This window comes from Fistularia commersonii, chromosome 4 (genome assembly GCF_037954325.1).
Source record: "Fistularia commersonii isolate RoL2024-O1a breed Wild chromosome 4, RoL_Fcom_v1.0, whole genome shotgun sequence".
NCBI classification, from domain to species: domain Eukaryota; kingdom Metazoa; phylum Chordata; class Actinopteri; order Syngnathiformes; family Fistulariidae; genus Fistularia; species Fistularia commersonii.
In genome coordinates this window covers 5,220,894-5,247,852 of record NC_141287.1, presented here as the reverse complement: position 1 = coordinate 5,247,852, position 26,959 = coordinate 5,220,894, and the positions used below count along the sequence as shown (strand labels likewise).

General features: G+C 41.6%; 4 protein-coding genes across 4 annotated transcripts; 2 read left to right on the top strand and 2 right to left on the bottom strand.

The window, feature by feature from the left end:
• Positions 1–280: 280 nt before the first annotated feature.
• dbr1 (debranching RNA lariats 1) lies at positions 281–5,238 on the top strand. The gene is made up of 9 exons (XM_086144839.1): positions 281–414; positions 1,154–1,369; positions 1,473–1,597; positions 1,676–1,756; positions 1,839–1,924; positions 2,016–2,240; positions 2,400–2,477; positions 2,567–2,712; positions 3,672–5,238. Exons 2-9 carry the CDS (start codon positions 1,173–1,175, stop codon positions 4,444–4,446), a joined length of 1,713 nt encoding a protein of 570 aa, XP_086000965.1. The 5' UTR covers positions 281–414; positions 1,154–1,172; the 3' UTR covers positions 4,447–5,238.
• On the bottom strand, positions 5,149–11,162 carry rab5b (RAB5B, member RAS oncogene family). The gene is made up of 6 exons (XM_086144840.1): positions 11,028–11,162; positions 9,040–9,350; positions 8,729–8,880; positions 8,200–8,322; positions 7,756–7,849; positions 5,149–7,442 (listed from the first exon to the last, which is right to left on the bottom strand). Exons 2-6 carry the CDS (start codon positions 9,203–9,205, stop codon positions 7,327–7,329), a joined length of 651 nt encoding a protein of 216 aa, XP_086000966.1. The 5' UTR covers positions 9,206–9,350; positions 11,028–11,162; the 3' UTR covers positions 5,149–7,326.
• Positions 11,163–14,201: 3,039 nt separating this feature from the next.
• On the top strand, positions 14,202–25,650 carry lcmt2 (leucine carboxyl methyltransferase 2). The gene is made up of 14 exons (XM_086144827.1): positions 14,202–14,424; positions 15,408–15,532; positions 16,090–16,171; positions 16,271–16,451; positions 16,552–16,708; positions 16,831–17,020; positions 18,164–18,271; positions 21,744–21,831; positions 23,050–23,277; positions 23,377–23,622; positions 23,709–23,806; positions 23,885–24,072; positions 24,463–24,598; positions 24,709–25,650. Exons 1-14 carry the CDS (start codon positions 14,383–14,385, stop codon positions 24,871–24,873), a joined length of 2,034 nt encoding a protein of 677 aa, XP_086000953.1. The 5' UTR covers positions 14,202–14,382; the 3' UTR covers positions 24,874–25,650.
• crygs2 (crystallin, gamma S2) lies at positions 25,115–26,684 on the bottom strand. Its single transcript, XM_086144838.1, has 3 exons — positions 26,592–26,684; positions 26,039–26,281; positions 25,115–25,402 (listed from the first exon to the last, which is right to left on the bottom strand). The coding sequence occupies exons 1-3, from the start codon at positions 26,598–26,600 to the stop codon at positions 25,130–25,132; spliced, it is 525 nt and encodes a 174-aa protein (XP_086000964.1). The 5' UTR covers positions 26,601–26,684; the 3' UTR covers positions 25,115–25,129.
• Between the last annotated feature and the right edge of the window lie 275 nt (positions 26,685–26,959).

Genomic DNA, 26,959 nt, shown 5'->3' with positions numbered 1-26,959 from the left:
TGGATTTGTCACTTAAGTAAATTTTGTTTTTAAATGTGACGTAGAATTTTGTTCCATCATGTTAGATTCGGCACGATGTGATGGAGAATTCAGAACTGAGTGAATCACACAAAAATATATTGAGGTTAAATGTACAAACATATACGTATATGCTGCATAAATGTGCATCGGTCGAAAGAAGAGAAGCAAAAAATCTGTTACGCCAATTTGTCATCGAATCTGCTGCTACAAATTAAAATGGTTGGCTTCAGGTTGGTTGCATACTGCGCAAGCGCATTAAGCGACGGACGCGGGGTGGGAAAATTCATTCGACCGTTTTTGCTATTTTGTGGAAGAAACATGTTTTTTTTCAGTAAAAGTTTGAAACTTTACCTTGTATAAGACTAGCTCATTGTACACTTCTGTTCCACCACCGTAAGTACTCCATTTGTTGACGTATTTTGCGGAGATGTGCTTATTGTATTATCGTGTCCCGCGTCTGCTTTCATACACATGATATAATATCAAGGTGAGGTATCCTTGTATACTTTGTTGCTCTTTGGTCAAGTCCTTTAACGCTGATGCATTTCAAAGTGTGAATTCTTCTACAAGAGGTAGCAACATGTTGTAATGACCTACGAGAGACTAGTTTTTGCCATGTAGCAAGTCCTGCCTGCCGGTGTGCGTCAAATAAAGGATGGTATCAGTCATTACTTTCATAAATATGTTCCTAAAGCACATAGACTATACTAATGACTGTATAAAGACCCAAATTATGTCCTAATAATCGCCGTAAGCTGAATATTTTGACACGAAAAGTGTTTAGCTCTAGGTTTGTCAACGTATTCGGCCACGGAGTGGCAGTGTAAGCGACGGGACAGATCCCACGGTTCTCTTAAGAAAGGAATCCAAAGTTTAAACAAATCACTCCTTGGTCTGACTTTATGGTACTTCTTATATCCGTTTGTAAAATTATATCCTAATAGACTTGTACAGAACACCAATTCTGTAATGTTTAAAACAACTTTACATCGTTTTGTCAACATATATAACTCCTCTACTGATGTGAAAACAATATTATATCTCAGCAGTCATGACTGACAATGACATTGACAACCTGCATGCAAGTACCGATTATGACAATCTGAAACGTGGATATTTCTTGTATCTGTAGTTCGACATCTTAGTGCAGCATGAAGATTGCGATCGAAGGCTGCTGTCATGGCGAGCTGGACAAAATCTATGAAACGATTGGGTATCTCGAGAAGAAAGAAGGGCTGAAAGTGGAACTTCTGCTGTGCTGTGGAGACTTCCAAGCTGTGCGAAATGAGGGGGACCTGAAATGCATGGCTATACCAGCCAAGTACAGAATGATGCAAACCTTCTACAAGTCAGTATTGAGTTATGTGTTGTTTGTTTGTTGGTTTTTGTATCCAGAGAGAATGCAAACTATGAGTGAGACTTCGATGTTTACATCGCTATCTTGGCTGCAGGTACTATTCTGGAGAGAAAAAGGCTCCCGTCTTGACTGTCTTCATTGGAGGGAACCATGAGGCTTCGAATCATATGCAGGAGCTGCCTTATGGAGGCTGGGTGGCACCCAATATTTACTATTTAGGTAGGGACTAGCACACATTAGAGGTTTTTATTCTGTCTAACAGCTAATTTGATGACTCAATATAGCAATTCTTTGCAGGTTATGCTGGGGTCATTCGCTACAAAGGTATTCGAATTGGCGGTTTATCTGGAATCTTCAAATCACATGATTACAGAAGAGGTGAGATATCTTTCCATTGTCTGCATAAAGTAACAATTAAATATTCCATATGGTGTTAACAAGGTGTGTCATGGTCTGTTAGGTCATTATGAATTCCCCCCTTACAACCCTGAAACACTGCGAAGTGTATATCACATCCGAAATATTGAGGTGTTCAAGCTTAAACAGGTAGCAATTTTTAGTTGCCTTCTTTAAATGGAATATTGTTCACATTCTTGTTGAAGATGGTAATTGGTTGTAATGATTTCTTTAAACTTAGATCCAAGTTCCTATTGACATTTTCATGAGCCACGACTGGCCTCGTGGAATATACCACTATGGAAGTACAGAGCAATTGCTGCGAAAGAAGAAGTTCCTGCGACAAGAGGTGGAGTCAAACAGTCTTGGAAGTCCTGCTGCTGCAGAGCTTTTAGATCATCTCCAGCCAAGCTACTGGTTCTCTGCACATCTTCATGTGAAATTTGCAGCCCTCATGCAGCATCCGGTAAGAGTGACCACTTATTCTGCCACTACCTGTTTAATCTTAATGGAAGAATTAAGAGTTGATGGGCTTTAATTGTCTTTGTTTTTTTTTTCAATCATTATAGATACTATTCAGTATCATTTTCTTATACTAACTTTGTTGTCATTATTTCATCTCTAGCCGAAAGGTAATGCTGCCCCCCGAGTAACAAAATTCCTGTCCCTGGATAAATGTCTACCCTATAGAGAATTCTTACAGGTGAGAGGGAATTGTTTTGCATATAAAAACTGTTTCTATTGTGTTGATGTAAGGCTTCTTAGTAAGAACATAACATTTTTGTATCGCAGATTGTAGATGTCCCAGAGAGACAAGGTTCATCTGATGGTCTAGAGTATGATCCAGAATGGCTTGCTATTCTGAAGGCGACCAACAGTCTGCAGAGGTCAACCCCTCATCCATGGAATCCCCCAGAGAATAATGGCCTCCATGAACGGTACACAATTATTTAATCAATAAAACTAGGATGCCTTTACATTCCAGGTCTTGTTGTCCAGTCACAAAATGATGGGTATTTCATCATTTTATACTTCTTTGTTATATCTAGTTTTAGGTGAAGGCCTTTTTTGATACACTTTTCAGACTTCCATGCATAAGAGAGACAGTTTCAAGGTTTCTAGTTTCCAGTTTCTAATGGATGGGCAGAAGAGTGAAACAGCACAAGCTCTTGCTTTTCCGATCCTTTGTTAGAGCCTCGTCTTCCACTATACTGTTATACTCTTCCGCAGCAGCTGAAACTGTGATTTTTAAGTCATTAAAATGTAGAATCATCAATGTGGTGCGACTCTCAGTGATAAACTATGTGATGTCTGCGTAGATGAGATCAACATTGTCATGTATAAGATTCAAATCAGATTTACTTTCAAATAACGAGACTTGGGACAATCTCATTCTATACGCGTTTCCTGTCTCATGATACATATCTGATTTGTGTCATGTGGTAGGAAAACCTCAGGATTGGATCTTGTCAGCTAACATGTGTAAAGGTGGCCTTAGAAGTGGAAGAAATGTAGACTGATAAATTTTGTTCACATGAAGAAAATCCACTATTGCCCGATAATTTCAGGCGTCAGTTTTGTGGTTTGATTTCCACAAAATGAGTAAAAAAAGGATGAAATAAACACAGTGGGCTATGAAAAATAGATGCTTTGGACCAGTGTTCAATTAGAGAAATTATTATGGATCGTTATTTGTCTATTTATTGTAGTCTTTCCCTCCTATCTTAGATCTGGAAATACATCAGTTTTATTCATGCAGAATTTCAAACCTTTCAACAAATCCACAAATGATTTCCTCATAATTATTTGGTGAAAAAACAAAAAGTACTCTATAAACTAACAACATATAAAGGAGCTTTCTATTTTATGTAACATGGACTGTATTCTCTTTTATCAGGTGGGACTACAGAGTTTCAGAGGACGATATGAGGCAGGTGGTGGAGGATCTCAACGGTGAACTTTCTATTCCAGACAACTTTAGTCAGACTGTACCGCCGTATGATCCCAACAAGCCCCAACCCCACGTCGCTCCCACCTGTAATGCCAACCCCCAGACCACTGAGCTCTGTGCCACGCTAGGTCTCACAGACATTTATGCCCGGCTCGGGCAGGGGGGTGACAGAAAGAGAGATCACGGCAGCCCCACGGGGGAGGAGGAGTATGATGATGAAGATGCACATAGCATAGGAAGTGTGGACGAATCCAGCAAGTATTCCACAGACATGTCAGGATTTTCCGGGTCATTTAATCCTGACGAGATCACGATAGAGGATGAGTGGGAGGAAGAGGAGCAAGAGGAGGAAGATAAGGACATGAGTAGATCTAATCCGAAGGCAATGGTGAAGGGAGATGAGGATTTAACCAGCAGTAAAATCCTCACCCCTGCTCGTTTGGTCCTACCAGAGCCCAAGACTGCTACCTCACCCCCCCTGGTCAGCTTAATAAACCTACCACCTGCCTCCCACTCCACCCCTGCAGCAGCTCATGCCTTCTCCGTCTCAGAGAAGGAAGAACTCAGTGATACCGAGGGGGATGATGGAGATCCTACAGCTGTGCGTTTTCTCAAAAGGACCAGCGTAGAGGCAGGGGGTACAGACAGCAGGAGCTCAACCCCCTTGATCAAACGCAGGAATCAAGTGATCTACACAGCTGTTGAGGAAGATGAGGGTTAGAGATCAGGGTCCGACAAGCGAGAAAGGTAGGAATTACTCCATACAGTTTGTCAGTGAGCGTAAATTTTGGGTTTGATTTGTAAAATTTGGTATTTATGTTTTTACTGCCTGCCTTTTATACAGATATAACATGCTGTATAAAAAAATGCTTTATTGAAAAGCAGACTGTAAGTAAAAAGGAGTAGTTGTCTATTTTCAGTTTCTAAAAAAAAAAATAAGGCAGTTGTAGCCAAATATTTCATTATTTGTATGATCACTTTTATATATTTTAATCCCAAGAAAAGTTTTAGAGTAAATATTTTTTGATTTCAATCTTTTGTAAATGGAATTTCAATAAGACAAAAGATTCCAAGAGGTTTAAAGGATTAATTTTTTTCTTTAAAAAAAACCATAAGATCTACACCAGTTTTATAAACCTTTTTTAAAAATGCACAAAAGCAAGTAATTGTGTGGCTTAAGAAAGTCTGTCATTCAGGAAATGCATGTGAAAGGGATCTTTGTGCACAAACCAAGTTTTTCCAACTATTTTGAATACTTCACATACCTGAGTACTGATGTAAAGTTGCTCTTGTTTTAATAAACTTTGATCTATGATTAACATAACCTGCGAGTGTCATCACCCAAAAAAACAATCCTGCGGTCTCACTTGCCCAGGGTTAGCAACAAATCATTTAAGCTTGAATATGAAGACTGAGCATTGTCTCATTTTTCAGACATTTTTTAATTAGTTCATCATGTTGTTCTAACAGAATGTGTCGTTCTGGAAATAAAGCCGTTTTTTTCTCAACCCAAGCAGCTGTGTAAATCAAACTTGTTTATAATTTTAGACTCACTGAACAGTTAGTTCCAGGTTTACAGGTGTGCTCAGATAAAATTAAATTACACTTTTGTTGAAATTAGAACAACACAGGATATTGAACATACAGTGAATTTAACAAGATCTCTCTACATTCATACAAAGAGCCAATACAACACAGCCTAACGATGGGGTGCCAAGTTACCGGTTTTTACTGCAGGCCAATGAAAATGGATTTTCCTGTACTTTGCCAACAATATACACACTCGAGTCACACAAAATAAAACTGGGAATAGGCACTTCTGTTTTTTTTCTGTTTTTTAAAGTTTTCCTCAATTGTCCTCATTTCATCAACCAAGCTTTGAACCACAACCAAGCACACATTTAGTTTTAAGTGCAACATATTAGGTTAAATTAATCCATCACAAACATTAAACACTTAAAACTTCATCTGCATCGACAGCTCAGCCTTATGAGAGGGGATACTGAGCCCGAGATGAGCTCTGCTCTTACAGGGAGTGGAGGTTCACTACAAGTTTGTTTTCTTCCAGTTCTCCATTGTCCTCTTATCACACGAGAACTCAAGAAAACTGTACATTTTTGTGTTTGTGAGTGAATCTGTGTTAGCCATTAGTGTAAAAAGGAGAGCCGTGGTATAACAGATGAGGCGCAGTGGGTGAGGGTGCCATGGGGGTATGATCTCAGTGAATGAGCGCCGCACTAGTCCAGGAGTTCTCGAGACTGGGCTTGGGATTTTCAAATATGAGAATAAATGAATGGAATTGAGATGAGCTGTGACATTTTAGCAAGAACTACTAAAAATTATACATTTTTCTAAAAATCATGTACAATTCTAATTTTACATTTGCAAGACATTATAAAAACTCTGCAAATCACCTATAAATGATCCAAATTAAAATACAAGGAATAGCAAACTTGCAAAAAATAAATAAAACGGTTAAACTTAACCAGGTTGAGAACCCTTGCACTAGTGTATCAAAACACAAGGAGACTTGAGGACAATACATTTTTTTTCTCCCAGTGTATCAACAGATTCATTGCTAGTTTGTTTCAAAGAAATGTGTTCTTTGCCACAGACCTAATTAATTCCAGGCAACAAAGTCCTACAAGTGTATAGCAGTATTTCTGTGTTGTGAGCACAAATCTTCCCCACGAAGCCTCGCTTCTGCTCTCGGTCAAATTACGCCACCTGTTGAGCTGCCATTACAGCTAGTCTGGCGGCAGGATCTGACAGATTTTATGACAAATTTTCATATTTGAGGAAATGCACTTTAACATTAACTCTCATATTTATAAATCTGTTGCCCCCTCACTAAAAACGGCAGACAAACACACAATATTTATAACATTGGGTTAACTGTGTCATAGACAATGTGGGCTGAGACCCCTGAGGAAGGCCAGGCAGAAAGGAATAAGGAATTATGTTGACATTCCATGGGTATAATATGTTGTTATTCACAGCAGGATTTGATTTATTCGGGTACAGGACCAGGCGCGAGCTCAAACAAAGCAGATGAAAAAAAAAGCAGGTAGAAACAAACTAATGGAATTTATATTTCATATATTTCCCCTTTTTTTCCTCCCTCGATTGGCTGTTCATCGGTTTGTGCGGCTTTTTTTTCTGAAATAACTGCAGGCTTGAATATCTGCAAGGCAGAAGGACTAAAAGAAAATTCACCATTAGTGCTAAATACTTCATCGGAACAGCTGCTGTCCTCCGCATTTCTTATTTTTCCCCCACCTCCATCGCAGTTTTCAGTTTACCTTCCTCTTGTAAATCCCAAATGCACTCTCTGTTGGCGTGCCAGAGACAAAGAAGTGAATCGTTGTGACTTTTCTCCTCCGTCCCTTCTTGCTCTTCATTTTCCTTTTATTTGCCTCTGTATTTTCTGTCACTGGATTTCCATCCAAATAAATGGGAAGATGAATGGAGGGTGCGGTTTGTGAGTGGATACTGTGCTTTCCCCACATCAGGCCTACTTGGTTGGTTGGTTGGTGGATTGAAGGAGACAAGATGGCTGAAGGGCTGTTGGTGGTGTGGATCCTGGGACGCAGGTGGAGCACTAGTTCCCTCCACAGCATGCTCGGGTAGAATGGGCATCTGGGTCCTGGAGGTTCACGCCCCGATGTCGTGCTGCATGTGTGGGGTTTTGGGTGTCTGTTTTTGGCATCTTTTTTGCTACAATACATAAAATGCTTTTTTGATTATTCAATTTCAAATAGTTTAGAAACACAAACACGCAAAACAGGTGTTTTTATACCTACAAACCCCTCATTAAAGTTATATTTTAGAAATACAAAAATATTCATTTAGCAGTGCCAGTAATAAATTGAGACTATATTTGTGATGCAAAAAAAAAAGAATTATATATCATCTCTTCCCCCACAATAACATGTGAGAACTCTTGTATGCTTAGGTCTACTACCCAGCAGACAAGAAAATGTCAAAAGACTGTGTATCTATTCAAACAAAAGGGATGAGAGACCCTCACCAATAGCCAGGAAAAGTTCATTGACATTCATGGCTGTCTTGGCAGAGGTTTCCATAAAGAGCAAACCGGTGTCTTCAGCGTAAGTCTGGGCTTCCTTTAAAATATAAACAAATAAAAGCAATGTAAAATCAATCAACATCTGTCTGAAATGACACTGCAATGGTTAAGATTTTAACACACAAATAAAGCATATTTCTGTTTGCACCTCACTTACAGGGACCTTTACTACAAGTTTATGCATGCAGGCTTAACAGTGAAACAAATTTTAGCTTAAGTCTTACATACTGATGGAGCAGGCCTCAAATTTGGTTCAAAGACTCGGGACAGATTGCCGATCATGCCAGGAGGCTGTGCTCTATGCAGTTGTAGATCCTCTATGACTGCCAAAGTGCTAATTGGCATTGGACTACATAAATGACTCCCCTGAAAACCGAAATGTATTACCTCATACTCTACTAGTCTCTTCTCTGCCAGGTCGGCCTTGTTCCCAGCCAGAGCGATAACAATGTTAGGGCTGGCCTGCCTCTGCAGCTCCTTCACCCAGGCCTTGGCCCTCTCAAAAGTCTCCTGCACACACAGGGCCACACAACTGTGCTGTCAACATGCACGTCAATGAAAGGCACAAGACAAGCCTGGTAATACTTGGAAAATGTAGGTATTTTACTCTCAACGTGGATACAAATTGCTCAGTTCAGGAGCAAAGTACCAAGGTCAGACCTTAAACAGACCATGGACTCAGGCAGTGAAGTACAATTATTAAACCAGGACTTAGGTTAGATGCAGCTTTCAAAACAGGTAGTTGGGCTTTTAATCTTAGTAATTTATTAATTTATTCAGTTTTTCTATTTGTTGAGTTGCTTAATGTTCCATAATCATTGTTAATCATCTGTGAAGTTACTGTTCACTCCCCTGTAGTGTTTGGTGTGTATTCATTTTTTGTCCTCCGGATTGGGCTAATCTGTTTATACCTTACCGGCTTGGTAATGTCAAAGACCACAATAGCAGCCTGAGCCCCACGGTAGTACATGGGAGCCAGACTATGGTATCGTTCCTGTCCCGCTGTATCCCAGATCTCGAACTTCACAGTGGTATCATCTAAGCACACGGACTGAGCCAGGAATGCCGCTGCAACACAAAAGAAAACAACAGGTTGCTTTCATTTAGCGCTGCCGCCTTTTGTCTCCACACTTTCCACAACATCCTGCCCGTCCTTTTTTAAACGCCTGTGTGACACAAAGAGCAGACCCCCTTTGCACCACACGGTACACACGTTGCCTTCCTCACCTCCGATGGTTGTCTCCTGAAACTCATCAAACTGTCCCTTGACAAAGCGCAGAACCAGACTGGACTTGCCCACAGCCATGTCACCCAGCAGCACCAGTTTGAATTGGCAGATCTTGGTCTGTGGCAGTGAGCCGTTGGAGCGGCCACCACTCCCTCTGGAGCTCATGGTGACCTGTGTAGGTGGCAGCAGGGGGCCTCGACCTCCGCCCCGATATGGAGATGGCCACGTGCGGGTTGTCTGTCACTTGTACGGTTTTTAGGTCTGGTCCAGCTCTGCTGATGCTATCTTGACCGCTCTTCTACCCTTCTGTCTGTGTGAAGAGGAGAATACGACTGCTTCATCTCATGTGCTCATCCACTTCATACGTGTGATAGCTTGGATTACAAATAGCATCACTATACACCTTGTCATCAATACCTATTTATCTACAGCCTCTTTCACCAGAGCAATACTATTAACAGGTAATGTTCAAATGATTAAAGACCGAGACACAGATGCGCAGGGCTACAGTGTATTACTTGATCTTGCCAATTTATGATTGTTTCTGGACCATTCAAAAATACCAAACGCTTCCCAAATGGGTTTTGACACCAAAACCCACAAGAATTCTGGAGGAATTTATTTGGCTCAGGGTTGTATGTGTGTGAGATTTTGGCCTCCAGTTTGCTATAACTATGGTATTTGACAAAGGTTTTACATTTTTGGTAAATATTGTCAATTCTAACCACAAAGCCCCTAATTAGTCAACCATCCAGAGGTTTAAAAATACATACTCTTGCACTATGCATATCATAAAATAATGCATTTGACTTAAAAATTGCACCAATCTGAAGTCCCACCTTTATAAAACATAACTTTTTACTGTTTCCAGCTGCTTGAGGCATTTCCCCCTGTTAGCATTCACAAAGAAATAAATGTTTACCTTCTTCCCAAAAGAGACTTGCAAAAACGGCAGATATATCATGCATGTGGACTGCAGGAGAAATCCCTTGACTGCTGCGTGGATTCATGCACGAGTATGCACAAAGGACGAAAAAAATGTGGGGGGGGGGAATGCTGAATCATCTATTAATTGTGTAACACACTTCTCAACTTCTTGATTCCATTTGAATACTTACAACCTGTGATATTTGATTTTAATGCAAGTATACACACACACACACACACACATATATATATATATATATATATAATTGCACCTTGCAGGTAGTTATATTTATTTTGAATTATTTTATTCCTGGTGTGTTTAATTTATCTGAGATTACACCAAATCATATAAGTGTCTTCGATTGACTAAAGTATTTGACTGGTAGTTTTCTCTTTTGTTGTTTTTTTTGGGGGGGGCGGAGGCAGTCTTTTGGTATAATACCAACATTAAAACGGTTGTTTTTTGTTTTACTAAATGAAGTGAAGTGCATATTTTATGTTGACAACATAAAATATCTAAATGCTTTACCTTTCCATAAATGAATGAATATTTAGAAGTTATGTCCGGGACTAAAAGTAAGTTAACAAAATGTAACTCGGTGAAACTGTTCGAACAATATCCAAAATGTGTAATTCCTCCTGTGGGTTTTGTAGATGCTCTTGGGCCCCGATGGACCTTTAAGTTAGTATTTTGAAGGGATCTGGAATGGTGAGACACTGCGCTCCAAATTGCGGTCTCCCTCCTCACAGGCAACAACAGTTACGTCCATCCCTGCAGCAGGTTACATTCTTGCATCATTGCTCAAGCCGTCACGTCAGCGGCTACACGGAGGGCGTCCGGATCCCGGCATTATGTCACCAGACATTCTTCGAGAAACGCTATTAGGTCTGCAGCCTTAGTGCGTTTACCGTGCAAATGAGACAGCGGCTCGACGAGTGGAAACAACCTATTCTTCCGATTTTGTTTTCGACGTCCGTCTCGCGACACAATCGCAGCCATCCGGCGGGAATGATAACGGCTTCACTAAGAGAGAGAGACAGAAGGACGACCAATATTTACCGTTTATACCGTCGATCCTGCGGCGCGGTGAACGAAAGCTTCGCTTGACTGTTGACAACCTGGGCTATATCAGCTGGTGGTAACAGAAGCAGAAAAACGTTAGCGCTTCCTGTAAGTGGGCGCATGCGTAGTGACTGCCGCATTGTCAAGACTGCCAGACGCGTGTGTGACGTACGCCGCCGCATGATCACGCTTTCACCCTTCACCTTAAATTACATTTTTAACTATGTAACACTTTTAGTGGAATAAAAGTCACTATACTTTTGCCACTCGTTTTATTGCTACATATTGATTTAAGAGTGTTTCAAAATTCTTAGGCCTAGTTAAAAGTATCTATGTAAATTATATTAATTGGCGCATATTATAATGATCTTTTTTGCGGAGCCACAAGGGGGTGGACCGACAAGTGGGAGTGACGTAGTGACTGTGACGGTTCCAGTTGTCACGTCACTCATAGGCGTCATGTTCAATTCTGTTTTACCATCAGTAACATTGGAATATGTTACTGAAACAAAATGTTTGCCTTAAAATGACATAACTGCATAACTTCTTGCATAAACACTTTGTACACACCGAAATACGCGTGCTGTTTCACAGTTGTATCAGTGGAAAGTCATTCTTTCATGTATGAATGGTGTGATGAACAATGTTTTCTGACACAGCCTGTTGTCTACAAGGTCTTGAGGGCTTTAACAAGCAGTTTTGGACATTAATTCATTCAAGGGTTTTTTTGTTTTCTCCTGTTTTTGTAAATCTAGAATTCTGCAATTTTTAGCTTGAATATGGAATGTTGGTATCTGGAAGCTACTAGCTGTTACCAAGCCAGGAGGTAGAGCAATAGTCTCTGGAACCGAATATTCCTGGTTCGATTCCTGGCTCCTCCTAGTATGTCGAAGTGTTGTTGGGCAAGACAATGAACCCCTAACTGCTCCCCTGGTGCTAGTCGATGGCAAGCCTACTACTCATGTTTCATCCATGATGGGTTAATTGCAGAGAATGATCAATAAAAGATAAATTATAATAATTATTAATCAGAGCGGAGGTAGGAGAAACAGATCAGTGACTGCAAAGTAGCTGTAAGTGAGAGCAGGGAGGAGTTGAGAAAGGGTCTGGGTGGTCAGGAACAGCTTCCAGATGATTAGAAAACTACAGCAACTGTTATCAGGGAGACAGGTAGGAGAGCACTTGGATCATCTGGAAAGAAAGTAGATAAGGAGACTAGGTGGTGGAATGAGGAAGTGCAGGAGTATATAGAGAGAAAGCAGTTAGCAAAGAAAAAGTGGGACACTGAGGGGAAAGAAGAGAATAGACAGGAGTACAGGGAGATACAGCGTAAGGTAAAGATAGAAGTAGCAAAGGCAAAACAAAGGGCATACTATGACTTGTATGCTCAGTTGGACAGTAAGGAGGGATAAAATGATCTGTACAGGTTGACGAAACAGAGAGATAGAGATGGAAAGGATGTACAGTTCAACAGGTCCGGGTGATTAAGGATAGAGAGGGAAATGTATTGACGGATGCTAGAAGAGTGATGGGAAGATGGAAAGAGTACTTTGAAGAGTTGATGACAGAGGAAAATGAAAGCGAGGCAAGGGTAGAAGAGGTGACTATTGTAGACCACAAAAGCAGCACAAATTAGTAAAAGTGATGTGAGGAAGGCATTGAAGAGGATGAAGAGTGGAAAGGCAGTTGCTCCGGGTGATATACTTGTGGCGGTATGGAAGCGTCCAGGAGAGGCAGTGGTAGAGTTTCTGACTAGATTATTCAACAGGATCTTAGAGAGTGAGAAGATGCCTGAAGAATGGAGATTAAGTGTGTTGGTGCCTGTTTCTAAGAATAAGGGGGATGTGCAGAATTGGGGCAACGGTCGAGGGATAGGGTTGATGAGCCATACAATGAAGTTATGGGGAAGAGTCGTGGAAACTCGACTGAGAGCAGAAGTCAGCATTTGTGAAGAGCAGTATGGCTTCATGCCTAGAAAGAGCACTACAGACGTAGTATTTGTTTTGAGAATTATAATAGAGAAGTGCAGAGAAGGCCAGGGGGAGCTGCGTTGTGTTTTAGTAGACCCAGAAAAAGGTTATGACAGGGTGCCAAGAGAGGAGCTCTGGTATTGTATGAGGAAATCTGGAGTGGCAGAGAAGTATGTTAGACTGGTGTAGGACATGTATGCTAGCTGTGAGGCAGTGGTATGGTGTGCTGTAGGGGTAACAGAGAAGTTCAAGGGGGAGGGCGGGCTCCATCAGGGATCAGCTCTGAGCCCCTTCGTGCTTGCTGTAGTGATGGACAGGCTGACAGAAGAGGTTAGACCAGCAATGCTAAGACCTCAAAACAGTTACAAAGACGCGGTATGCTGTGGAAAGGAGAGGAATGAAGATTAGTTGCAACAAAACAGAATATATGTGTGTGAATGAGAGGAACTCGGTGGAACGGTGAGGCTACAGGGAATGGCGATCAAGAAGTTGAAGGATTTCAGGTACTTGGGGTCAACAGTTCTGACCAACAGAGTGTGTGGAAAAGAGGGGAAGAGAAAGGTTCAAGCAGGTTGGAATGGGTGGAGAAAAGTGTCAGGGGTACTATGCGATTGAAGACTGTCAGACAGACTGAAAGGAACAGTGTACAAGACAGTGGTGAGTGGTGAGACCAGCGATGCTATATGGTTTAGAAACAGTTATGATGAAAACCCAGGAGGTAGAGCTAGAGGTCGCAGAGATGAAGATACTTAGGTTCTCTTTGGGAGTGACCAGTATGGATAGGATCATGATTGAGTCTATAAGAGGAACAGCAGGTTAGATGTTTTTGAGAGAAGGTCAGAGAAGCCAAACTGAGATGGTTCGGTACAGAGGAGGGATAGTGAATATATTGGTAGGCGGATGCTGGAATTGGAGTTGCCAGGCAGGGGGAAGACCAAGGAGAGGATTTATGGACGTAGTGATAGAGAATTATGGAGAATATGAAGGTAGTTGGAGGATACAGAGAAAAGGGTTAGATACAGAGGGTTGATTCACTGTGGCGATCCCTGAGGGGAAAGGCCGAAAGAAGGAGGAGGAGGAAGAGGAGGAGGAGGAGGAGGAGGAGGAGAAGAAGAAGAAGAAGAAGAAGAAGAAGAAGAAGAAGAAGAAGAAGAAGAAGAAGAAGAAGAAGAATGTAGCCAGCTTTCGTGCTACTATGGCCTCCCAGCCGCTTGGGGCGTTACCGTGCATCGGAACGGAGAGGCGACACTAAGCGTAGGACCGTTTGATCGCTCACATCCTGAGCGTGGACCTGAGGAATACAGACAGTCCAACACAATAGAAGAGCTGTCAACCGCGCATTGAAACATCTGCTTGTTGTGATGTGACAGTTAACCGAGGTCATGCCGACGAAAACCAGAAGGAAGCAGGGCGCAGACACCGCGGTGAGGTTACTGGATGAAATGGCTAGCTAACTTTTAAAGTCAATATTGCATAGATAGCAGATGTTTTCCCTGATTTTTTTAAGGGAATTGTGACATTGAACCATATGTGAATTATCATTTTGGAAGGTGCATTTGATTATGTCAACATTTTAAATCAAACTAAATCTATTAGATACAAGTTTTATCCTGGACCGTTTCATGTGGCTGCAAAGGGATGTTTTCTGCAAGATGAATTCTCTATTAATCTATTTCCACTTCAGGAGTCACTGCTATTTTTCACACTTGGTCCTTCATTTTACTTGCTCCCAAATTATTGGGCTTGCCAAATATTTAAATTTAAGCCAGATTTTACTTTGAAGGGAAATCCTTTGCGACCAGTTACTGGCTGCGCTGTTGAACTGGGTGCTGAGATGTTTTTGTTGTTTATTGTCTTCATCGCTCAAATGATTTGACGTTAGGTGATTTACTTGGCTATTGATTAAAAAATACCCTAAAAAATTAATTCTTTTTATAATTTTTCACCATAAATAAATAACTTTCTTTTAAAGAATGTACTGACCGGAAACTACCTGATGGTTTTTAATATTTATCTGATAGGTTTACATTTTTTTAACTCTCGTCTTCCTTCACAGTTCCAGCATTCAACAGCCACAAGTAAATTCATTATTTTAGAATTGGAAGCCAACTTTAGAGCTGTTTAATCCCAGAAACAGTCCAAAATTCGCCATTTACCTACTTGTCCATCAGTTGTCCAGTTAGTTATAGGCCTCTGAAAGCAACACAATCATTCTAAAAAACATTGCAAATCTTGATTCTTTTGTTGTAATTCAATTTATTGGCGCATTTATAAAATTACATTAAAAATGCACGTATTCAAAGACATTGCATCATTCAACATATTCCATCATTGATCATTGTGGGTAACACTACCCTGGATTATGAGTTCAAATTAATGACACTTTCTATATTTTTGCCCCCCAAAGGTGCAGGGAACCAATGACAGCAGTGTGGTCAGTAAGGTGTCAGCTGCAGGGCAGGGCTACTTCAATGATGATCTCATCCAGCACTTTGTCTGCAAAGTGGTGAGAAGAGCCCCGCTCATCAACAGGTCAGACATGGTCTTATCAGAGCTACAACTTATGTATGGCTTTCGGGATGTAGAATTTAACTTTGATTGACCCTGGTAAGCGAACATATTGAAGGTACATCAAGATGTGTCATCATCACATCTTCTAGTTATCAGATTGCAAAGTGAATTTATGCATTGCTAGTATCAGAATCAAAAAATGTTTATTATAATGGATTATTTTAGGATGAGTTCTTGAGAAGACACCTCACATTGAAGTTCAACTAACATTTCTCAAAGTTATTTATCTATTTGTTTATTTAGACACATTTCATTGATTGTATTGTGTGCTTTAAATGCGAGGTGAAAATTTCAAATGTCGATGGCAAATCACTGAATTTTAAATTGAAATCTGAAATACTGAAACCAGAGCTAATTTCCTTGTAGATGTAAGTATACTTGGTCAATATAGCTGATTTTGAACTGTCATACTAATCCTATTTACATTATATATTATTATTAGATTATATGTTATGATACTATTATTTGTCATAATACAAGTATTTTTGTGTCTTGCAAACACATTTTTTATGTTTCAGGGGCTACTATGTGCGCTGGCGAGCTGTGGACCATTGCATTAGGAAATTTCTACAAATCACAGAAACCTGCTCTAAGAGACAGGTAAGTTTGACTGCATATCACTATTTTTTATATAAAATTTTTGCACCAAGTGTCACAGAACCCTATCATATTCTTTTTTTTCCTCTCCTTGGTTTTCAGATTTTGTCTCTAGGTGCAGGGTTTGATTCTCTGTATTTCAGGCTCCATGCAGAAGGAGCTCTGGACAGCATTGTCGTGTTTGAAATGGACTTCCCAGATGTTACGCAACGCAAAGCTGCCCTAATCCAATCAAATACTAAGCTAAAGGAAATGTTGGGCTCCCACTTATATTCTATCAATGGTAGGTTATTGCATTAACACCCCCCCTCTGGCATTTGGTATAATTATCCGTCCAAAACTGAGCACAAACTCCACATATTTGTCTGTATGTTTTTCTAAAGGTCCTGCTTATGTGTCCAGTGCTCAGTACCATCTTTTAGGGGTGGATGTTAGAGAGGAGGCCCTGGTAGGTGAGGTTTTAGACATGGCCGGGCTGGACCAGGCTGCCCCTACCCTCATTCTCTCTGAGGTGGTGCTCACCTACATGGAAACACGATGGTATGCCTGATGTATACATAAACCAATACGTAACTTCAACCGGAATCATCATAGCTACTTATGTTCATATAGCAGCTGTGTCAATTTTTGGTTGTATTGTTTGTTTAATGTGTCTCCTCTAGGTCAGATGCAATTATTGGCTGGGCAGCTAATTTTCTGCACAACTCTTTCTTCGTAATGTATGAGCAGATTCACCCCAATGATCCTTTTGGATGGGTCATGCAGGATCACTTTCTGAAGCTGAATTCTACTCTGCATGCTCTTCAACAGTATCCTAACACGGAGGCCCAGAGACACAGGTTCTTGAGCAAGGCCAGTATGAAGATATTATATTAACTGTGTATTCGTGGTGTCAGCCTTTGGACGCAGTATTTTCTTGTGGAACAATATATTATAAATTAAATTTATTAGCAGCCAAGGTAAGCATTCAGGATCGCAGTAGCCAAATATTCACATTAATGCAAGTTCTTCAAAAGTTTTTTAAATTTCTCATTTAAAGAAACACATCAAATTTAAAATATCAATCATCATCAGATGTTAGGACTCTGTAATGTCTGTATTAACTTATTTCAGGATTTTTTTCTACTAACAGCATGAATATGACACACAAATATAGAAAAAAATGATTGCCATTAATTATATTATTTCAAAGATCTATCAACCTTCTCCATCCATCTTCATCTTCTCCATATTCTCATACGGCTGTATAATCATTTAAAAATTTTGATTGAAATAGTACAATGACTTGTGAGGATTGACAAGGGTACCCTTTAATTGGCTATTGTTTACTGTGGGTGTTCTCCTGGTGCACAAATTTACAACACTAGAGTTGGAGCAAAAAGGAAACATACTAAGATGTATGCACTAACAATCATACACAAAGTTGAATCCACGTGATTCTTTCAGAGTTCCATTGTTCCTCAGAAGGTCATTGGTACATATCTGCTACTGTGCGAAATCTATTCCAGATGTAAATGATTGCCATTATTATAAGTTAATGTACCTCCAGTTGGACATGGGCATTAAAAATGTTATAAGTGGCATTAAAAAGGGCATTATAAAGCATCAAAGTAGATAAGCTGATACCTGCGGAAACCTTGATCAAGCTTGAATAACGCTGAGATGAAACCATTTCCTAAGCATGGGATCTCATCTCATCTATCTCATCTCATCTCATCATTTTGAAGACATTTTTTCTGGTCTTAATAATATAATTTATTGAAAAAAGGCTCAAACATGTTTGACCGGTTTTAAAACCTTTCGCCTCTCATGTCAATGTTGACCTTGTCTGCAGTAGTGCAACGCATCATGATGTTTATGTAAATAAGAACGTTAATTATCCTGTTGTTAGTGGTGAAGGGAGGAGCCTCAAACTGTCTCCATTTCACCTGGTCTCTGACTTAGACACATCCTTCAGCCCTGGCCACAGGCTCTTAGATACGTTTTTGTCCTCAGGGCTGGGAGAGGTGTGTGTGCCTAGATATGAATGACTTCTACCTGAAAATGATTCCCGATGAGGAGAGAGACCGAGTGGAGCGGCTGGAGCCTTTTGACGAATTTGAGGTCAGTCTCTTTTTCTTAATTTGTCTGGACATGGAAGCTTTTCTAAACATATTTTGAATCAGCAAGAAGAGACAATCAGTCTATAACATACTATGACAATTGTCTCCCTGTACAATCAGGGAGTGGGGGTAAGTGGTCACACAAAAACAAGACACTGAAAATGTAATTGTAAGTGTAAAAACAGCTCTCTCAAACAACATTGTTGAACCCTGGCCTCAACTCCGAGGACCATTTTTTCCGAAACAAATATGCCAAACTTACATTCCATTGCTTTTTTTTTGATTGAACAAAAATTATGTGTGTGGTGATAGCCTTGCTTATCTTCATTTTCTTCTCTTTTTAGCTTTTCCCTACAGGGGTTGCCACAGCGAATCAACCCTCTCCATCTAACCCTATTCTCTGCATGCTCCTCTCTCACACTAACTGCCTTCATGTCCTCTCTCACTACATCCATAAATATTCTCTTTGGTCTTCCTCGAGACCTCCTGCCTGGCAGCTCCATTTCCAGCATCCGTCTACCAATATATTCACTATCCCTCCTCTGTACATGACCAAACCATCTCAGTCTGGCTTCTCTGACCTTCTCTCCAAAACATCTAACATGCTGTTCCTCTGATAGACTCAATCCCGATCCTATCCATACTGGTCACTCTCAAAGAGAACCTAAGTATCTTCATCTCTGCGACCTCTAGCTCTACCTCCTGGGTTTTCATCATAACTGTTTCTAAACCATATAGCATCCCTGGTCTCACCACTGTCTTATACACCTTTCCTTACATTCAGGATGACAGTGTTCTATTGCATAGGTGTCATAGTACCCCTGACACTTTTCTCCACCCATTCCAACCTGCTTGAACCTGTCTCTTCCCCTCTTTTCCACACTCTCCGCTGCTCTGGACTGTTGACCCCAAGTACCTGAGATCCTCCAACTTCTTGATTTCCATTCCGGTAGTCTCACCATTCCACCGGGTTCCTCTCATTCACACACATATTCTGTTTTGTTGCAACTACTCTTCATTCCTCTCCTTTCCAGAGCATACCCTCACCTCTCCATCTCTGTAACTGTATCGAGGCCTTAAAGCATTGCTGGTCTCACCCTATGGAGATTCCTGTCTAAACTCTTCTATCAACCACCTCCACCTTGAACTTCTCTGTCATCCCTACAGGACACCACATCACTGTCACTTTTTCTAGGTCAACAAAAATGCAATGCAGCTCCTTCTGGCCATCTCTGTACCTCCATATTAGCATTCTTACAGCAAATACTGCATCTGTAGTACTCTTTCTAGGCATGAAGCCATACTGCTCTTCACAAATGCTGACTTCTGCTCTCAGTCTAGTTTCCACTACTCTTTCCCGTGACTTCATTATATGGCTCATCAACATTATCCCTCTGTAGTTGCTGCACTTCTACTCATTTCCCCTTATTCTTAAAAATGGGCACCATCACACTTCGTCTCCATTCTTCAGGCATCTTCTCTTTGAATAATCTAGTCAGAAACTGTACCACTGCCCTCTCCTAGACGCTTCCATACCGCCACAGGTATATCACCCGGAGCAACTGCCTTACCACTCTTCATCTTCTTAAATGCCGTCCTCACATCACTTTTACTAATTTGTGCTGTTTTGTGGTCTACAATAGTCGCCTCTTCTACCCTTGCCTCGCTTTCATTTTCCTCAGTCTTCAAGTTGCTCTTCAATGTACTCTTTCCATCTTCCCATCTTCCCATCTCGCTTCTAGCATCCGTCAATACATTTCCCTCTCTATCCTTAATCACCTGGACCTGTTGTACTGCACATCCTTTCCATCTCTATCCCTCTGTTTCGTCAACCTGTATAAATCATTCTCTCCCTCCTTACTGTCCTACTGAGCATACAAGTCATCGTATGCCCTTTGTTTTGCCTTTGCTACCTCTATCTTTACCTTATGCTGCATCTCCCTATACTCCTGCCTGTTGTCTTCTGTCCCCTCAGTGTCCAACTTCTTCTTTGCTAACTACTTCCTCTCTATATACACCTGCACTTCTTATTCCACCACCAAGTCTTATTATGTACTTTCCTTCCAGATGATACGCCAAGTACTCTTCTACCTGTGTCCCTGATAACATCATCTGTGTTTGTCCAGTCATCTGGAAGTTCTCCTTGACCACCCAGAGCCTTTCTCAACTCCTCCCTGAAAACCATACAACACTCCTTTCTTTTCAGTTTCCAACACATTGTCCTCTGCTCTGCCTTTGTCCTCTTGATGTTCTTTGTCCCCAGAGTCAAGCCACCATCCTATACTGTTTGGCTACACTCTCACCTACAACTATTTTCCAGTCTCTGATTTCTTTCAGGTTACCTTGTCTATTCAAGATGTAGTCTACCTGCTTGCTCCTACCTGCGCTCTTATATATTACCCAATGTTCCTGTCTTTTCTGGAAAAAAGTGTTTGGAAAAAAGTGTTCACGACAGCCATTTCCATCTTTTTTGCAAAGTCTACCACCATCTGTCCCTCTGCGTTCCTATCCTGTATACCAAATCTGCCCGTCACTTTGACCCACCGTAGCCTGTTCCATTGTAGGTCATCAGTGCAAATGGCAGTCGTTGTTAACCCAGGCCTTGACCTATCTTGTATGAGATTATTAGATTTGATTCACATGTTTGGTTTTGGCAAAGGTTTTACCCAGGATGCCCATCCTGACGCAACCCTCTGCATTTATCCGGGCTTGGGACTGGCTCACGGAGCCACTGGTCCATGCCGCCCAGAGGCTGCCTTATTTGTAATATTGTCAAAATTCACACAGACAGTGAAAGGAGGCCCTCACTGCACAAATAATCAATTTCATAGGCTGCAAAATGAAGATCATTCGTTAAACATGACTGTATAATGATAAGTACTCTTGCCTCTCTGGAAGAAGGTTTCAGCATTGCTCAACTGGAACCTTTCCATGTTGTACTTGCATGTTCACCCCGTGCCTGCATGCATTACCTCAGGGTTCTCCAGCTTCCTCACATGATTGTAGAAGCTGCAGTATGTTAATCAAAGACACTGTGTTGTCCGCAGGTTTGAATTAGGTGTCTTATGTCCCTATAAGTGGGCTTGTGATTGACTGATAACCTTTGTTCCAATGTCAGCTGGGATTGGTTTCAGCACCTCCGCAACACTGTGTGCAAGACAAGTGGTTCAGACAATGAACCAATTAGAATAAATTTTGCATCTTTTCATTGCTTGTGGAAAAAAAAGTTTTGAGTCACAGTGCAACACTCTTTGAAACCGGTGGTTACCTTTGCATTGATTGGAATGTCTTCTGCATTAGGTTTGAATATAAACTGTTGCAATGCTGATAAACATATATTATATATATATATATATATATATATACACACATACACAGTATAGGTGGAGTTATTTTCTGATATTGTGGTTGCTTCATACATCAATCGTACCACTGTCATATGAAATAAATTGATCCATATCTTATGACTTCAGGAGTGGCACCAGAAATGTTCCCACTACTTCATTCTGACCGCATCTCGTGGTTCTCTGACAGCACAGGCCCTGCTTCCATGTCCTCCAGGTAGTCATCACTTTCAATCATATCTTTTGGTCTCTTAGAGTCCTCTAAGAGAAGGGCTGTGAAATTTTATTTGTTGTGTGAAACATTTACTTATCTGGGAAAGAGGCTCTCTGCATTGTGCAAAAGTATTATTTACACAAATCGTGTATTTTGGAAGCAACAAGCATCAAACTGTCTTCTTCCCAGACCTTTTAGGTAACTTAGGTAAACTTCTTCTAAATGCATTGTGGTTTAAAATACCCATCAAGCAAGTAGGTTTTAACTGTGTTCTATATAGAAAATTACTTGTTTCTTGCTTTTCTCTCAAAATCATTTCCTCACTTAGATGAGGTTCCCTTTTGGAGTGATGAGGATGGATAGGATCGGGAAGGAGTATGTAAGAAGGTCAGCACATGTTAAATGATTTTAAGATAAGGTCAGAGAAGCCAGACTGAGATGGTTCAGTCATGCCCAGAGGAGGGATAGTGAATATATTGGTAGAAGGGTGCTGGGGTTGGAGCTGCCAGGCAGGAGGTCTCGAGGAAGACCAAAGAGAAGATTTATGGATCTAGTAAAAGAGAACATGAATTCAGTTGGTGTGAGAGAAGAGGATACAGAGAATAGGGTTAGATGGAGGAGGTAGATTCACTATGGCGACCCGTGAAGGGAAAAGCTGAAAGGAAAAGATTACCCGCTAGTCTTGGAAGTAAGTTTTCAAAGTGATCACACTGAGGATTCGTTCTGTATATTCCCTCTACACTCTGTATTCATTGTGTATACATTTTGTACCATCTTTTTTACTGGACAGAACAAATCCACTCTACTTTGGGAGTCTGACTGCAAATATAAAATAAATATGCAAATTCACTCCCACACTGAACCAAAAGTGCGGATCAGATCATCCAGATGAGCCGCAGTTAGCCAGCAAATTGCCCTGAATTGAAGCAGGTGTGATTTATGCAATGTTGCATGTATTTCTGGATGTTAATTTCTTTTGCGTGAACATGTTTTGTTGGTATTTGTAAATGCACATCTTAACATTTGAATTATGTTAATAGGCCAAGAAAAACTGTGGATCTGATGAATAAGTTTTTTGCATCAGGCAGATAATAATAGACTCTGGATGTAAGATAGGACTGTTTCTGCCACCATTATACCCCGCCGATTACGAAATATATGTGTTCACAACAGCGATTGGTGATTTGTGTCTAGGGCTTGAATGTGTTCCTGTGTTTTCAGTGTCTCCATTGCTGCTCAGAAGTCCCTCTCAGAGACCTGTCGGCTTGACTGTGAGGACAGTGCCTGTTGGTCTGGAGGGCTTAGGAATGGCGTCTGCCTTGCTTAAGACAGGGCAGGTGCTGTTGACTGGGGGGTCCTGTAGATCAGGCCGGGGGGCATTACTTCGCATTCTCATCAGAGGCCTAGAAGGTTGGAGATTGGTTTGTGCGGGGCCCTCTGAACATTTAGGTACGAGCTAAATGATCATTTCCATGCCTTTTCCCTGCTGAATGATCCATACTCTTGAGATTTAATTTGAGATTAAGATTTTGTCGAATTTGCCCCCAGGTATTCGATTATACCACACAATCACTTCTAGTCCTGGGGGAGGGTTTATGATATATGGAGGCCGCTCTTCTCCACTGAACCCAGTCAGAAGCCTTGTCAAAGTGATCCTTCAACCGTGGGGTCCGGCTGCTCCTACTGATTCAGGGGATGAAGATGACGTGAGACTCTGTGAGGAACCAGTGGTCTGCACGGGTGTTCAACCACCACCAAGATGGAGGCACACTGCCAGTATGGTCAGTAACAAAGGTAAAGTTATTTCCTCTTTCAATATATCTAAACATTACTGACTTGCTTTGAATACAATCAAGCCTTATTTCTCTTTTTCCTAATAGACAAAGAATACCTGTTTATATTTGGTGGAAAAAATGATACAGATGCTGTTCTGGGTGACTGCAGCTTCCTGTCTGTAGAACAGCAGCAATGGACTGAGGTTTGGCCGTTCTTTGTGGTATCTTGTCTAAGGATTTCATCTCACACACGTTCACCGCATGTGTCGCATTTTTAACAGATGGCTGTAGAAGGTGCGGCACCAGAGGCACGCCATTCCCATTCGTCTTGTTCATACCAGGGAGGGGCGGTGGTGTTTGGGGGACTTGGAAGAAGGGGAGCGCCACTGGGAGATACTGTGGTGTTGAGGTCCTCTGAGAGAGGCTTTTGTTGGGAGAGATTAGAACTGGAGCCCCCTCCATGTCCCAGGTGTGTTTCAAATAGATGCCAACACAAGCTCTGTTCTCCCTTTGTGCTCACTGGTCAAAAAGTCACCTTTGAAAATCATTTAACATTTTATTCAATCCCCAATTTGTAATGGTATGGTCTTTTCAAAGATCTCACGGTGGACAACCATGAAATATTTATAGTAGATGCAGTTAATTGTCCTACCTTGAATGGGAGGAGGGAGGGATTACTGGAAAAACTAGGAAGAAGGTAGAAAAATTAGAAAGTTGTGATGTCACAAAGAGCAAGCACACTGTGATGTCAGTGCGCCGGTGCCGTAAACTAGTAAAAGATGAATTCAGATTTGTGCCCCAAGGGCCCTATTTCACTTGCTGTAGATCAACAATGCAGACGTTTTGCACTTTATTTTAGGTTTTCACATTCTGCTCACATCATCGGTGAAAACCTGATCGTGGTGGGTGGAGTTTGGCTTCATTCAAATGCTGTGCCAGGGGTGGCTGTGGTCAACCTCGCCAAATGCACCGCGGTTGAGTTCAGTTTGGACACGGTCAGTTAAAAGTGAACATAAATGATTGACAGGAACTTCTCTGCAAATTTGGTAAATATGAGAAAACTTCAAAGATGCATACTGATGCACTCACTGTGTTCTGTCTTTAGACCTCAGTACCATGGCCCCTGATGCTCCACTCATTCTGCTCCCAGATAATGGACCAACAAAAAAAAGAACTACTGCTGATGGGTGGAGGAGGAAACTGTTTCTCCTTTGGGACCCATTTCAACCCTCAGCCCGTTGCTGTAGATCTCGAGCCCGTTCTGGAATAAGGTCCAATTCAACCCTTTTCACTGGAGCTGTCAGACGGCTCAGGCAATACAAAATACAGGTTTCAGTGTCAACTCGATGCCAGAAAGTTGGACGTTTCTGAGTTTAAAAAATACGATCCAAAGAAGAAGGTTTTCTTAATGCCCAGTATTTTATTTTGTGACCTCAGTTGAAAAATTCACAAAAGTAGTGGAATTTGCTCATAATGCTTGTATCAATCATAGCATTTTTGACTGAGTCGGTGGGATGGAGGAGAAATCATTCGGTGAAGCGCCTGAAGGACTGGACTGCAGGGCTAACAGCACCCCAGTCGCCAGGCTTGCGGTACTCTCCCTTCTCCAGGAAGTACTGGCGTCCGCGGTAGTTAGGGTGCTCGTAGAAAACCCACCAGCCGTCGAAGACCTTGCAGGAGTTGACCTCCCTCCAGCGGAACTTCTCAAGAAGTGAGGGACAGTCCTCTGTGGCCTCGAAAGCTTTGCCCCCGAAGTCTGCCTTCTCATACAGCTGCATCTTGTACAGGGCACCACTGGTCTGGAGGGTGAAGGCAGAAAGCAAGGGACACGACATGGGTTTGGGATAGGAGTGTGATGGAAGGGGTGGTTAATGCAGGGGGTTTGGAAAGAATGGGGAAGGGGGGATATGTAGGGAGATGAGATTTGTATACAGTGCAAAAGTCAGTAAAACTGCACATACGGTTAGGATGTCACAGTTAAGTGTTGCTGAGACTGTACAAATTTCTTGTTTATCAAACAAATTAAATAACACTTTTAGTCAAAAAAGCTTGTCTATTTTGGTCTTGTCTGCTCTCTGCTAATGCTTTCTAAATAGAACAAAAGTAATCATGCAGCTAGATTGATCTGAGTATGAAACCGGTGTCCCTGCATGTGCCTGCAGGCGGTGGGTTTCGCCAACCAAAGCCCAATCATCCCCGATAATATGACCTCCGTATTGGTCTCCAATGACAAACCCTGCAGCATCAACAACATGACCTCTTTCACGTGCTTCTAGTTCACCATCCACTGCCTTTTTTCCACTCGCTGGTGCTCTGTGGCCTTTATTGGTCCACCGAACATGGCTGTGGGACTCATTTCAGTCATTTCATAAAGGTTGTTTGTTGATATAGTGATGTTCACAGTGAACAGCTGCCAATAAAGATTGCTGACTTACAAAGTGGATCATCTTGCAGGAGCTGAGACGGTCATTGAGGCCCATCCAGCGCTGGTACTCTGGATACTCCCCTCTGGTCAGGACATACTGGTAGCCCATGTAGTTTGGCCTTTCATACACCACCCAGGCGCCGCTCTCCACGCGGATGGAGTTGCAGCGGCTCAGGTAGGTGTGGAAGTCGGAGCAGTCACTGTCGCACTCATAGCGACGACCCTGAAAGTTCTTGTCCTCGTAGAAGACGATCTGGGGAACATCATACCATCTCTTATTTATCATTCTTCTTATTATCTAATTTGCTGCATTGAATGGTCAGTTGGTCCAACAATAATGGTCAGAAAAGCTTTAGTGATGGAGCAAATTGAGATGTTGCAGGTGGCTCAGTCAACACCCCTACTGAATGTCTTTCAAACTCACCTGAAGCATTGAAATTATATCTTAAGACTACCAATCTGCTTTAAATCCTGCAGAGAAACCTCACCTTAATCCCGAGCACCTACAAGACACAAGGTGGCCTCAAAATTGCCAAATGCGCTCCTATTAAGTCTGAACTCACCCTGCCCATCTTGGATCAAATGTGTTGGACAGCCTTGGTGATTTTGGTGGTAATGTTTCCCCTGAGGTCTCAATGTTGCACTGGACCCTCGCCGGTCCCTTTTATACCCCTGCCTCCGCACGTTTACAAACAGCAACAGTGGAGGCAAATCAGGGAACAATCGCTTTGTCATGAAAATGAGATCCAAAAATTGAGTCAGTGATTCTAGTGCTATTCAGTTTTTCCAGAAAAGCGAGGAAGGATTACGGCATAATGGCCGGGCGTGGTGAGCGTCCATTGACCCCACTTCTGTACTGGCTGGGTCCAGCGCCCACCCCCCTCTCCTGCTTTCCCACCATATTACACATGCCAGCTCTGCCAGCTTGCCC